The sequence below is a fragment of the Ranitomeya imitator genome, chromosome 1, assembly GCF_032444005.1.
Source record: "Ranitomeya imitator isolate aRanImi1 chromosome 1, aRanImi1.pri, whole genome shotgun sequence".
NCBI lineage: Eukaryota > Metazoa > Chordata > Amphibia > Anura > Dendrobatidae > Ranitomeya > Ranitomeya imitator.
In genome coordinates, this window is record NC_091282.1 from 759,442,056 (window position 1) to 759,453,892 (window position 11,837).

Genomic DNA, 11,837 nt, shown 5'->3' on the forward strand with positions numbered 1-11,837 from the left:
TCTATAACTATAGCGCTTCTATTATAACATCTCAATTTATATTTAATATTGCATTATGAAGTCCATGCGGCTATTTAAACCGCACATCACTTTAGTTTCCAGTAAAAAAATCCACTTACTTTTCCTTGCCAGGATTTTTTCGTGTAAGTTGCCCCCCTAATGGGCTTAGACACTTTCTCAATTCCTTTGAAGGAAAAAGATTTTAGATCCCCATTATTCTTATTGGCGAAATGTCGTGAAACGGCAGAGAAACCTGCCAGAGCTCAAATTAACCTCATCGGACAAATGTTTTCGAATGCATTTTTTTCAGAGGGTTCATAGTGAAACCTACATATTGAAGTTGACAAATATTGCACTGAATTAGATAAATAACATTGTCCGTATTACAGTTTATAAAACTGCGTATTGGAAACTCTTTTTTGTTTGTAAAAGAGACAAATTTTTTATCCTTTGTAGCATACTGGCAACATTTGCACACGTTAGCTCCACATTTGTGGAAACCAACGGCACTGAGCCAGATTTTTCCTTTGATTTCGTTCTACATCCACAAATAAGCTGGCAGACAAATCGGATCATGTGGTTATCCAAGATGTTTCTGAGAATTGTATCTTTCGCAAAATAGGTATATACTTCCGTATGATGTCAGTGATCTAGTTAAATTGTGGACTGTACCCCGTGGTGAATGTAATAATGTTATCAGTTTTATTTTTCTTACGTTTATGTTTAAGTAAAGAGTCTCTGCTAATATTCCTGACAATTGAATGGGCTCTTTCCAAACCCCATTTAGGGTAACCACGATTTTGTAATCTGCTGCAAACTTTTTTACTTTCTCTAATATATCTATCTATATAATCTTCTAAGGGGCACTTCCGTCTGTTTGTCTGTCACGGAAATCCAGCGTCGCTGATTGGTCACGGCCGCCTGGGCGTGACCAATCAGCGATGTGCCGTCATTCCCTGACGGACCCAGAAAGGCTGCCTGCAGCATTTCCGGGTCCGTCACCGCTTTTGACAAGTGTGACCAACTTTTTACTATTGATGCTGCCTATGCAGCATCAATAGTAAAAAGATATAATGTTAAAAATAATAAAAAAAAAAATCGTGATATTCTCACCATCTCCGCAGCAGCTTTTCCTGCAGCTCGCGATGCTCCAGTCCCACCGCTTCGCTAATTGGTTGCGGCAAGCCGGCGCGACCAATCAGCGACATTGCCGCGGGATTTAAATCACGCTTTGCTGATTGGTCGCGCTGGCTGGCCGCGACCAATCAGCGACATTGTTGCGGGATTTAAATCACGCTTCGCTGATTGGTCACCCAGCCGGCGCAACCAATCGGTGAAATTGGCGCGGGATTTACTATTGATGCTGCTTATGCAGCATCAATAGTAATAAGATATAATGTTATAAATAATAATAATAATAATAATAAAAAAAAAATCTTGATATTCTCACCATCCTCCCGCTCCAATGTCACTGATTGATCGCCCAGCCATCGCCCAGCCAGCGCGACCAATCAGCGACATTGGCGCGTGATTTACTACTGATGCTGCTTATCCTTATGCAGCATCAATAGTAAAATGATATAATGTTAAAAATTATAATGAAAAAATAAAAAATGTTCTATTCTCACCTTCCGACGTCCACCAATGCGCGCGATGCGGCCGCCAGCTTCCGTTCCCAAAGATGCATTGCGAAATTACCCAGATGACTTAGCGGTCTTGCGAGACCGCTAAGTCATCTGGGTAATTTTGCAATGCATCTCTGGGAACGAAAGCTGGCGGCCGCATCGCGCGCATCGGGACATGGACGACTGAGGGTGAGTATATAACTATTTTTTATTTTAATTCTTTTTTTTAACAGGGATATTGTGCCCACACTGCTATATACTATGTGGGCTGTGTTATATATTACATGGGCTGTGCTATATACTATGTGGCTGCTATATACTATGGGCTGTGCTATATACTATGTGGCTGTGCTATATTACATAACTGTCTGTTATATATTACGTGGGCTGTGCTATATACTACATGGGCTGTGCTATTTACTACGTGGCTGTGCTATATACTACGTGGCTACTATATACTATGTGGCTGTGCTATATACTATGTGACTGCTATATACTACGTGGTTGTCTGTGTTATATACTACATGGCTTCTATATATTACTTCACTGTGATATATACTATGTGGCTGCTATATACTACATCGCTGTGTTATATACTACATGGCTGTGCTATCTACTGCATGGGCTGTGTTATATAGTACTTCACTGTGCTATATACTACGTCGGCTGTGCTATATACTACGTCGGCTGTGCTATATACTACGTCGGCTGTGCTATATACTACGTCGGCTGTGCTATATACTACGTGGCTGTGCTATATACTACACGGCTGTGTTATATACTACACCGCTGTGCTATATACTACACCGCTGTGCTATATACTACATGGCTGCTATATACTACGTGGCTGTGCTATATACTACGTGGCTGTGCTATATACTACACGGCTGTGTTACATACTACGTGGCTGCTATATACTACATGGCTGTGCTATATACTACGTGGCTGCTATATACTACGTGGCTGTGCTATATACTACGCAGCTGGCCACAAATTGGTGTTCTATATACTACGTGGCTGCTATATACTACGTTGCTGCTGTATACTACGTGGCTGTGCTATATACTACGTCGGCTGTGCTATATACTACGTGGCTGTGCTATATACTACACGGCTGTGTTATATACTACACCGCTGTGCTATATACTACACCGCTGTGCTATATACTACATGGCTGCTATATACTACGTGGCTGTGCTATATACTACGTGGCTGTGCTATATACTACACGGCTGTGTTATATACTACACCGCTGTGCTATATACTACACCGCTGTGCTATATACTACATGGCTGCTATATACTACGTGGCTGTGCTATATACTACGTGGCTGTGCTATATACTACACGGCTGTGTTACATACTACGTGGCTGCTATATACTACATGGCTGTGCTATATACTACGTGGCTGCTATATACTACGTGGCTGTGCTATATAATACGCGGCTGGCCGCAAATTGGTGCAGGATTTCAACCACGCTTCGCTGATTGGTCATGGCCAAAAGTATTGACACCTCTGCAATTCTGTCAGATAATACTCATTTTCTTCCTGAAAATGATTGCAAGCACGAATTATTAGGTATTATTATCTTCATTTAATTTGTCTTAAATGAAAAAACACAAAAGAGAATGAAGCAAAAAGCAAAACATTGATCATTTCACACAAAACTCCAAAAATGGGCCAGACAAAAGTATTGGCACCCTCAGCCTAATACTTGGTTGCACAACCCTTAGCCAAAATAACTGCGACCAACCGCTTCCGGTAACCTTCAATGAGTTTCTTACAATGCTCTGCTGGAATTTCAGACCATTCTTCTTTGGCAAACTGCTCCAGGTTCCTGATATTTGAAGGGTGCCTTCTCCAAATTGCCATTTTTAGATCTCTCCACAGGTGTTCTATATGATTAGGTCTGGACTCATTGCTGGCCACCTTAGAAGTCTCCAGTGCTTTCTCTCAAACCATTTTCTAGTGCTTTTTGAAGTGTGTTTTGGGTCATTGTGCTGCTGGAAGATCCATGACCTCTGAGGAAGACCCAGCTTTCTCACACTGGGCCCTACATTATGCTGCAAAATTTGTTGGTAGTCTTCAGACTTCATAATGCCATGCACATGGTCAAGCAGTCCAGTGCCAGAGGCAGCAAAGCAACCCCAAAACATCAGGGAACCTCCGCCATGTTTGACTGTAGGGACCGTGTTCTTTTCTTTGAATGCCTCTTTTTTTTCTCCTGTAAACTCTATGTTGATGCCTTTGCCCAAAAAGCTCTACTTTTGTCTCATCTGACCAGAGAACATTCTTCCAAAACGTTTTAGGCTTTTTCAGGTAAGTTTTGGCAAACTCCAGCCTGGCTTTTTTATGTCTCGGGGTAAGAAGTGGGGTCTTCCTGGGTCTCCTACCATACAGTCCCTTTTCATTCAGACGCCAACGGATAGTACGGGTTGACACTGTTGTACCCTCGGACTGCAGGGCAGCTTGAACTTGTTTGGATGTTAGTCGAGGTTCTTTATCCAACATCCGCACAATCTTGCGTTGAAATATCTTGTAAATTTTTCTTTTTCGTCAACATCTAGGGAGGTTAGCCACAGTGCCATGGGCTTTAAACTTCTTGATGACACTGCGCACGGTAGACACATGAACATTCAGGTCTTTGGAGATGGACTTGTAGCCTTGAGATTGCTCCTGCTTCATCACTATTTGGTTTCTCAAGTCCTCAGACAGTTCTTTGGTCTTCTTTCTTTTCTCCATGCTCAATGTGGTACACACAAGGACACAGGACAGTGGTTGAGTCGACTTTAATCCATGTCAACTGGCTGCAATTGTGATTCAGTTATTGCCAACACCTGTTAGGTGCCACAGGTAAGTTACAGGTGCTGTTAATTACACAAATTAGAGAAGTATCACATGATTTTTCGAACAGTGCCAATACTTTTGTCCACCCCCTTTTTTATGTTTGGTGTGGAATTATATCCAATTTCAATTTGGCTTTAGGACAATTCTTTTTGTGTTTTTTCATTTAAGACAAATTAAATGAAGATAATAATACCAAATAATTTGTGTTTGAAATCATTTTCAGGAAGAAAATGAGTATTATCTGACAGAATTGCAGGGGTGTCAATACTTTTGACCATGACTGTGTGTATGTATATATGTATGTGTGTGTTTTGAAGATTATTTAGTATTAAAATGATGTTTACAGTTGTATTTTATAATGTGATTTTAACACGAGCATTTACATAGAGAGAACTGCTGTATGTAAAGGCTCATGTTAAAATCGCATTGCATATGGATGTCATACTGATGTGACACTGTTTCTAGATGCAAGGAAATCGCATCCTCGCGTTGCAAATGGATCACTGTTCAGGGAACAGTTGTGCGATTCTCGGCCGTCAAAATCTGACAGATTTTTAATTTTTACTTTTATTATACGGTAAGTGTGACTCCAGCCTCACTGTCATAATGAGCTCACTGATGGATTACCGGACAACTCCTTCTTCAACCAGCAGCGTGCAGGGAAAACAAAAACCTGTAAAATGCAAATGGTGCAAAATGATTAATAAATACAGTGCTGGCAAAAAAAAATCTTTACACTTGCGCAGCAAAAAAAAACTTTACATATAAAATCCACATCATAATTTCACTTTTTAAAAGTGTACACAATGGGGGAGATAATAAAAAACTGTCTAATATTAAAGCTGGCTTTGTTGCAAATGTCATCCAATCAACGCTCAGTTTTCACTTCTCTGGTAAAGCGAAAGCTGCACTCTGATTGGTTGTTATATGCAGCTCAGCCAGTTTTGCTATTAGGCAGTCTTTTATTATCTCCCTCAGTTTTTTATTATCTCCCACAATGGGTCGAAAGTAGCTTAAAATGGAAGAGAAATTCCGTGCCTTGACTCTGCTCGAGAAGGGGGATTCGGTGATTGCTGTAGCTAGAAATCTGGGAGTGTCAAGAGAAGCAATTTATCAACTGAAGAGGTCGGCGGCATCATTGCCTCCTGGGATGGTACCGCAAAGAAAGTCAGGCTCTGGAACCTAAGAAGACTACACCAAGGACTGATAAGCTTCTGAAGTGTGAAGTGATGTCACATCCTTCTATAACTGCTGTTGAACTAAAAAACAAGTAAAAAAATAGTACCAAAACTAATATATCCAATAACTTTATTTCAAAACCAAAAAATGGGATTAAAAACTTAGCACAACGCCCAAAATCCCTATCGTTAGGGATTGGGTAGATAAAAAATCTGGCCTGATAGTTAAAGGGCAGATGGGTGGGAGCAGGATAAAAAACCCTATATGTCCCTGATTACTCCCTGCCTGTCAGCGGAGGTTGGCACCCTCTTGGACGCAATATGGCGCCCCCGCTCCTCGACGGCTAACCCTAAAGGCCCTACAAATCCCTATAGTAATGTGGGGATGCTAAATACCTCTATATACCTACTAACTAGCACCCAGACACACCAAACCACATATACCACCAAAAACACCAGACGGTGAATCACCAATAATAAATTAAGTTAGGAAAGCACGATCTGACCGTACCACGCCCTACAGATATATTGATATAAGGCTATCCTACTTAATGGCTATTGCACCCTCCAAAAACCCTACCTGGTAATACCTGCCTGACGGCGGAGGTTGGCACCCTCTTGGACACAAATTGGCGCCCCCGCTCCTCGGCGGCTGTCCCTACTGACCCTTGGACGGTCCCTATAAAACAGGGAACCTGTAAATATGTGTCTAAGGGGCTACACTAGTGTGCCTTGCCAAATTACCCCTATTGCTCGGTCAGACCAAACTCAGATACCCAATGACTCAAGCACACCGTGGTCTAGAACGCTATCCTTGTTAAAGCCCACCAGAGTATTCAACAGATATTAGCACATATTAAATGGGTATAACCATAACCTCCCCCAGGTAAAGTTTTGTAAATCTTAGATGCTCATAGCCACAACACTAACTCAGATATGGAGATCTCGTGTTACCAAGGGCACAATACAACTGATATATAAACATTCATACGGTGCCCCAATTGTAAACGTACAAATGGTGAAATACCAAAAAGAATATCAATAAAAGACCAGATACACTTATCTGTGTTCAGGTCTCGCCTCTACGCGTTTCCCCCCCATGATATGGTTCCTCAGGAGGCGTATGGGTAAGTCAAAATCCGTGTGCTGAAGACACATCAGAGATAGGTGCTGTGCCTGGTTGTAGGCCCTATGCTCCTCCAGAACATCACAACTAGGACAATTCGTCACCGCCTGCAGAAGGACCTGGGTCTACCAAGTTGCCGTGCCGCAAAGAAGCCCCTGCTCACAGCAGCAATGAAGAAGAAAAGGCTTGCCTTTTTTAAGAAATATCAAGATTGGACATCTGAAGAGTGGAAGAAAGTGATGTTTAGTGATGAGAGCACTTTCAGGCTGGTCAGGGGAGGCTCAAAGGTTGTGCGTCGTCCGAGTACCGTGTCACGGTATGACTCAAAATATACAGTACTAAAGGAGGTGCTGAAGACACTGTGGGTAAACATGGACTCCACATACTTAGCCAGCCTTGCTGAATCCATTCCTAAATGACTGCAGATGGTGATAAAATGTAAGGGTGACATGACAAAATACTAATTGTAATAAAATATCCACAAAAAAACACTTGAATCCACATAAATATTAAGATTTTGTGGTTTCATTGAACGTGTAAAGATTTTTTTGCCGGCACTGTATATATAATTTCACCAAAGTTGTCCATATCCTTCAATAGCTGCACAGTGGGGTACATAGAGATCGCTGTGTGGGATCTAAGCAATTGTCCCTACAAGTGTCAAAAGTAATCTGACTGAATGCCACATGTGTCTTCTGCATGGTCAGCAGTGCTCAAATGAATGGTCGCAGTGCGTCTACCAAAATAATTTCCAATAGAGGGGTCCTAAGGGTCTCTTCTTGTCAATTAAGAAGTAGTGCTAAGGCTAGGTTCACAGGTAGGATATTTGGTGCGTACTTGCATGCTGAAAATCTGCAGCGTAATATAGTCGCAGCTAAGTACATGAGACTCCAGCAAACCTCATCGTTTTCGGTAGAAATTTTCACCAAAACTCCGAGAAAATCCGCATGTAACGCACACAGATTTATCTGCTGAAAACGCTGCGGAAAAATCACAACCAAATATGCATCTTCTGACGCTTAGTCTACGGCCGTGTTTCTGCAATTCACATTTTGCTGTTCTTTTACTGAAACTGCTGCAGTACTGCATTATTTTGGCGTAAATTTTCAAAAAAGGATTAGATAAAGTGATTGTTATTTGGTGTGGGAAGGTCTTTAAAATAAAAAAAAAATCCCAGGATAGTGAAGTGAAGGAAAAACCTTTGTCTCTGTAACTCTGTCTGTTTCTTACAGGGAGAAGAGGTTTATTGTAAGTACGTGCTGACCTGTGCCGGACTTTTCTCTGACCGTGTGTCCCAGATTAGCGGCTGTAGCGCAGAACCTCGCATCGTTCCTTTCCGGGGAGATTATTTGGTGCTAAAGCCAGAAAAGTGTTATCTGGTTAAGGGGAACATTTACCCAGTAGGTCTCACATCATCATTTTTATCCCCTGTTGGCAGATCATTTCTACTGTTCTTACATTTACTCACCATTTACAGATCTTATTGCATCATCCTTGAAAACTATTTTTTTTCTTGCATGATATTTTCTCCTCTAATCACATCTAAAGCTGCAAAGATTGTCTGCAGGTAGTAGAAGATGCCAGTAAGATATTTATGTTTTTCTCCATATTTGGCTGCAGGTTCCAGATCCACGTTTCCCATTTCTCGGGGTCCACTTCACTCCACGCATGGATGGTAACATCTGGCTCGGCCCAAATGCCGTGTTAGCTTTTAAAAGAGAAGGCTACAGACTGTGCGACTTCAATGCTAGAGATTTTGGAGAAGCCATTACGTACAGGTAGAGTTCTGATTATTTTCTATCATTTATGCATCTTAGCGGTGGAGCGCCCATTATATAATACTCTGATCTGGGTTTTCCTGGTGCGCTTACTTGGAGTTTCTGATGTGTAGTAACATGACTGCTTTCTTCTAAAAACAGTGCCTCACCTGTCCACAGGTTAAGTGTGGTGTTGCAACTCTGCGCAATTAACTCTTAACTCTTCCCGAAGTGTGAAGTACATGTACGCCACACATCAGATGCCTGTGTATGGAGCAGGCTCAGGAGCCAAACTCACTCCACAAATGGTCTATGACAGCTGCGTTATACAGCCGGCAACCGCCTGTAACAGCAGCAGTTAACCCCTGAAGAGTCACTGTTAATTCCACGATTGTGCTGTGCTAGACAGCCTCCAGCATCCTCGTTCTCAGCCATGAGTATATTGTAGGGTGCTGACCAAGGAAGCTAGTTTGCAGTTCTAGCTGGCGAGCTGCGTTTTGCAACCATTGCTCTATCCACCTTGTGTACCACTCTGGTCTTTTATATTTCAGCGGCCTTCGTAAATTGGTCCTGAAGAATCTGGTTTATGGGATGGGGGAGATGTATCGAGCGTTGTTTCTACAAGCGCAGCTGAAGGAATTGCAGAAATTCATCCCAGAGCTGTCCAGTAACGATATTCTCAGGTGAGATCCGGTTCTGAAAGAAAATTTTATAAAGTTTTTATTAATTTTGTTTTGTCATCCTTTTTGTGCTGATTGACTTTGCACCGAGTTCATCAAAATGGGCACATAATATGTGATGAACTGGCACACATTCAGTGAAACCTATTTTGTCGACTCCTTTCTTTGCTTTTTTTTTCTAAATTAAAAAAGAAAAGTCGCAGAATCCTTTAAAATAATATTTGAAGGGAAGCTGACAACTGATACATTCCCCCTGATCCACGGCTGTTAAATTTCAGCCAGGTACATTTGACACTGAAACGCTGTGAAACATACTTTTAAAAGTCGCCTGGGTCCGAGCTGCACGAGAGACCAGTCGCACATACCCTGGCGGATCCTCACCTTTCCTCTTCGGGAAAAAGAAAACTCAAAGTACACATTTATGAACTGCAAAATGGATTTCCCATGCAAATGAATAGGAAGATTTTTCCAAACGCTCCAAGAGCACAGCCTGAAGCTACGTTTTCACAATGCGCTTTTGGTGAGTTATTTTATTCTGTATACTAAAAAAAAATGCAAGTAACCTATATTACTTTATTGGATGCAGAAAATCTGCAGCATCAAAAACTTTCAAAAGCTCATTGTGGGAACATGAACTTAATGGTGCTTTTTTATTATTCCTCTGTATAGGTATGTCATGCAGGTCACCTGGTGGCAAAATAGGTGGTGTCAATCAGGACCCCCTCTCCCCGGCCGTCCCATTTTAGCCGTATATGCTCCCTCTAGTATGGGAACATGGGGATGAGAGTGATATAAGCACATGTCAGTACCCTTTCTAATGCAACTTGTGTAGAAAAATAATGTTATTACGGAGGGCTGCTGCTACCCTGCTGCATGGTTCAGACTCCCCCCACCTCCCCAGCATGCTCTAGTTGTACTCCATAGATGTTACTGGGGATCACACACAAACCTGGATCTGCACGCTGCAGTGCCTATACATGAGGGAGCTGCAGTACCTGGCACGGCCACCACCAAGAGTATGCAGCTGCCCTTGCAGTCAGCTGGTTTGATTATGATGGCACCTACGAAATGGTCCTGAATAACCCCCATAAACCTTTTATTTGTAGGGGTCCCTCTGGAGTCCGTGCTCAGGCTCTGGATCGTGACGGGAACCTTGTAGACGATTTTGTTTTTGATGGAGGTTCTGGAGCCATCGCCAGCCGCATTCTGCACGTGAGAAACGCCCCGTCCCCGGCCGCTACCTCTTCCATGGCGATAGCCGAGATGATCGCCTCTGAAGTGGAAAAACGGTTTAACCTCTGACGGAGCCGCTGTGTCACTGACTAACTGATCAGACCTGCTTAGGAAGGAACTTCTACAGTCACTGAAAGAACTAGGACGTTCTGCAGCTTTTGCAGAACATCAAGAATTCCCTGAATCCTACTCGCTTATAATGTGTTTGGATGGGAAGAGTCATGTCTAGTGTGAATAGATCTGTACGTGTAGGTGGGGATAGAACTACAAACAGACAACGCAGAGCATTGGGTGCAATGGTTGTGGGGAGGGATGTCCGCCGACAAGCAGCGACCCCATCCTCTGATCTGATGATGTACGGCTTTTCTAGGGTCGATGCACACAATGCGTTTTAGATTTAAGGGGTTATTTCCCCCAAAAAGGAAGAAAATTTAGTAGTCTGGGAGTTCCAGTAATCAGCAAGTTATTTCCCATCACCTTTTGGAAATAGTCTTTTTAAATAGTGTGAGGTTCCAAGGGGAGAAGTACTAGAAAACAGATATGTTTCTCCCCGTTTCATTTCATATATATCACGGTATTGATTGTGAAGCTGTTTATTTAACTATAATCCGGTCCTGGTTTTCTTTAGTGATCAGCCTGAAAGGACTGGTGCTTCCCTTCCACACATTCAATCCAGCTTTTGACTCCTGACTGCTTCAGCTGATATAATCAGGAACTGCTGGGATCTCAGGCTCTCATCTGCTGGTCTGGGAAACTGACACAGTAAGGTTGCACAAACTTCTTTCTTGTTGTGTAGGTTTATTTTGCAGTTAGTATCTTGTTGTTAGTTAGTGGCCAGACGGCCTTAGACATTTTATTTCATGTTTGGCACGTGTAACATTGTACGGCAAATGTGTACAATAAATACACCTGACACATACCTGTGTGGAACTCGCTAGCCTGCTATTGTTTGTTGTGACTCCATAGCCACCTGCTTGGGCCAAAGCAGAGATCCCTGATGAGCTATAGCTCCACAATAGGTTTAAAGGGGTTGTCCACTACTTTCATGTAACCCACCCAATGTATCCCCCCAGGGCCCCTAATGAATTGTGTAAATACCGTCTGTTGCCGTTTTCGCCTGTGAGCGGCGCTATTCCGGCGGCTGGGTACAGGTCACATGACCCCCAGGCTGCATTCGCCGCTTATTTCCGCTGACGTCACGTCAATTTCCAGACTCTCGAAATTGACGTGACGTCAGGAGCAGGCGTGACCAGCCCCCACAGTCAGCAGTCACTCAGCAAGAGTGACTGGGCTGGGGGCTGCCTGCGGGGCTGTGCTGGGGGCGGGCGGGGCTGTTCTGGCTCTGCTGGGATGATTGTGTGGACGCCGGCGTCTGTGTGCCCGCATGTGC

At 42.9% G+C, this 11,837-nt stretch overlaps 1 protein-coding gene across 2 annotated transcripts in view; it reads left to right on the forward strand.

Moving 5' to 3' along the window:
• L2HGDH (L-2-hydroxyglutarate dehydrogenase) overlaps positions 1-11,366 on the forward strand; it is a 56,684-nt gene extending 45,318 nt beyond the window's left edge. For both annotated transcript variants that reach the window (XM_069735314.1, XM_069735319.1), the window contains 4 exons: positions 8,010-8,177; positions 8,398-8,555; positions 9,086-9,217; positions 10,321-11,366. In XM_069735314.1, coding sequence (XP_069591415.1) covers positions 8,010-8,177; positions 8,398-8,555; positions 9,086-9,217; positions 10,321-10,516 — 654 coding nt within the window. In that variant the 3' untranslated portion in view covers positions 10,517-11,366. The remainder of the gene's footprint in view (positions 1-8,009; positions 8,178-8,397; positions 8,556-9,085; positions 9,218-10,320) is intronic.
• The last annotated feature ends 471 nt before the right edge of the window (positions 11,367-11,837 follow it).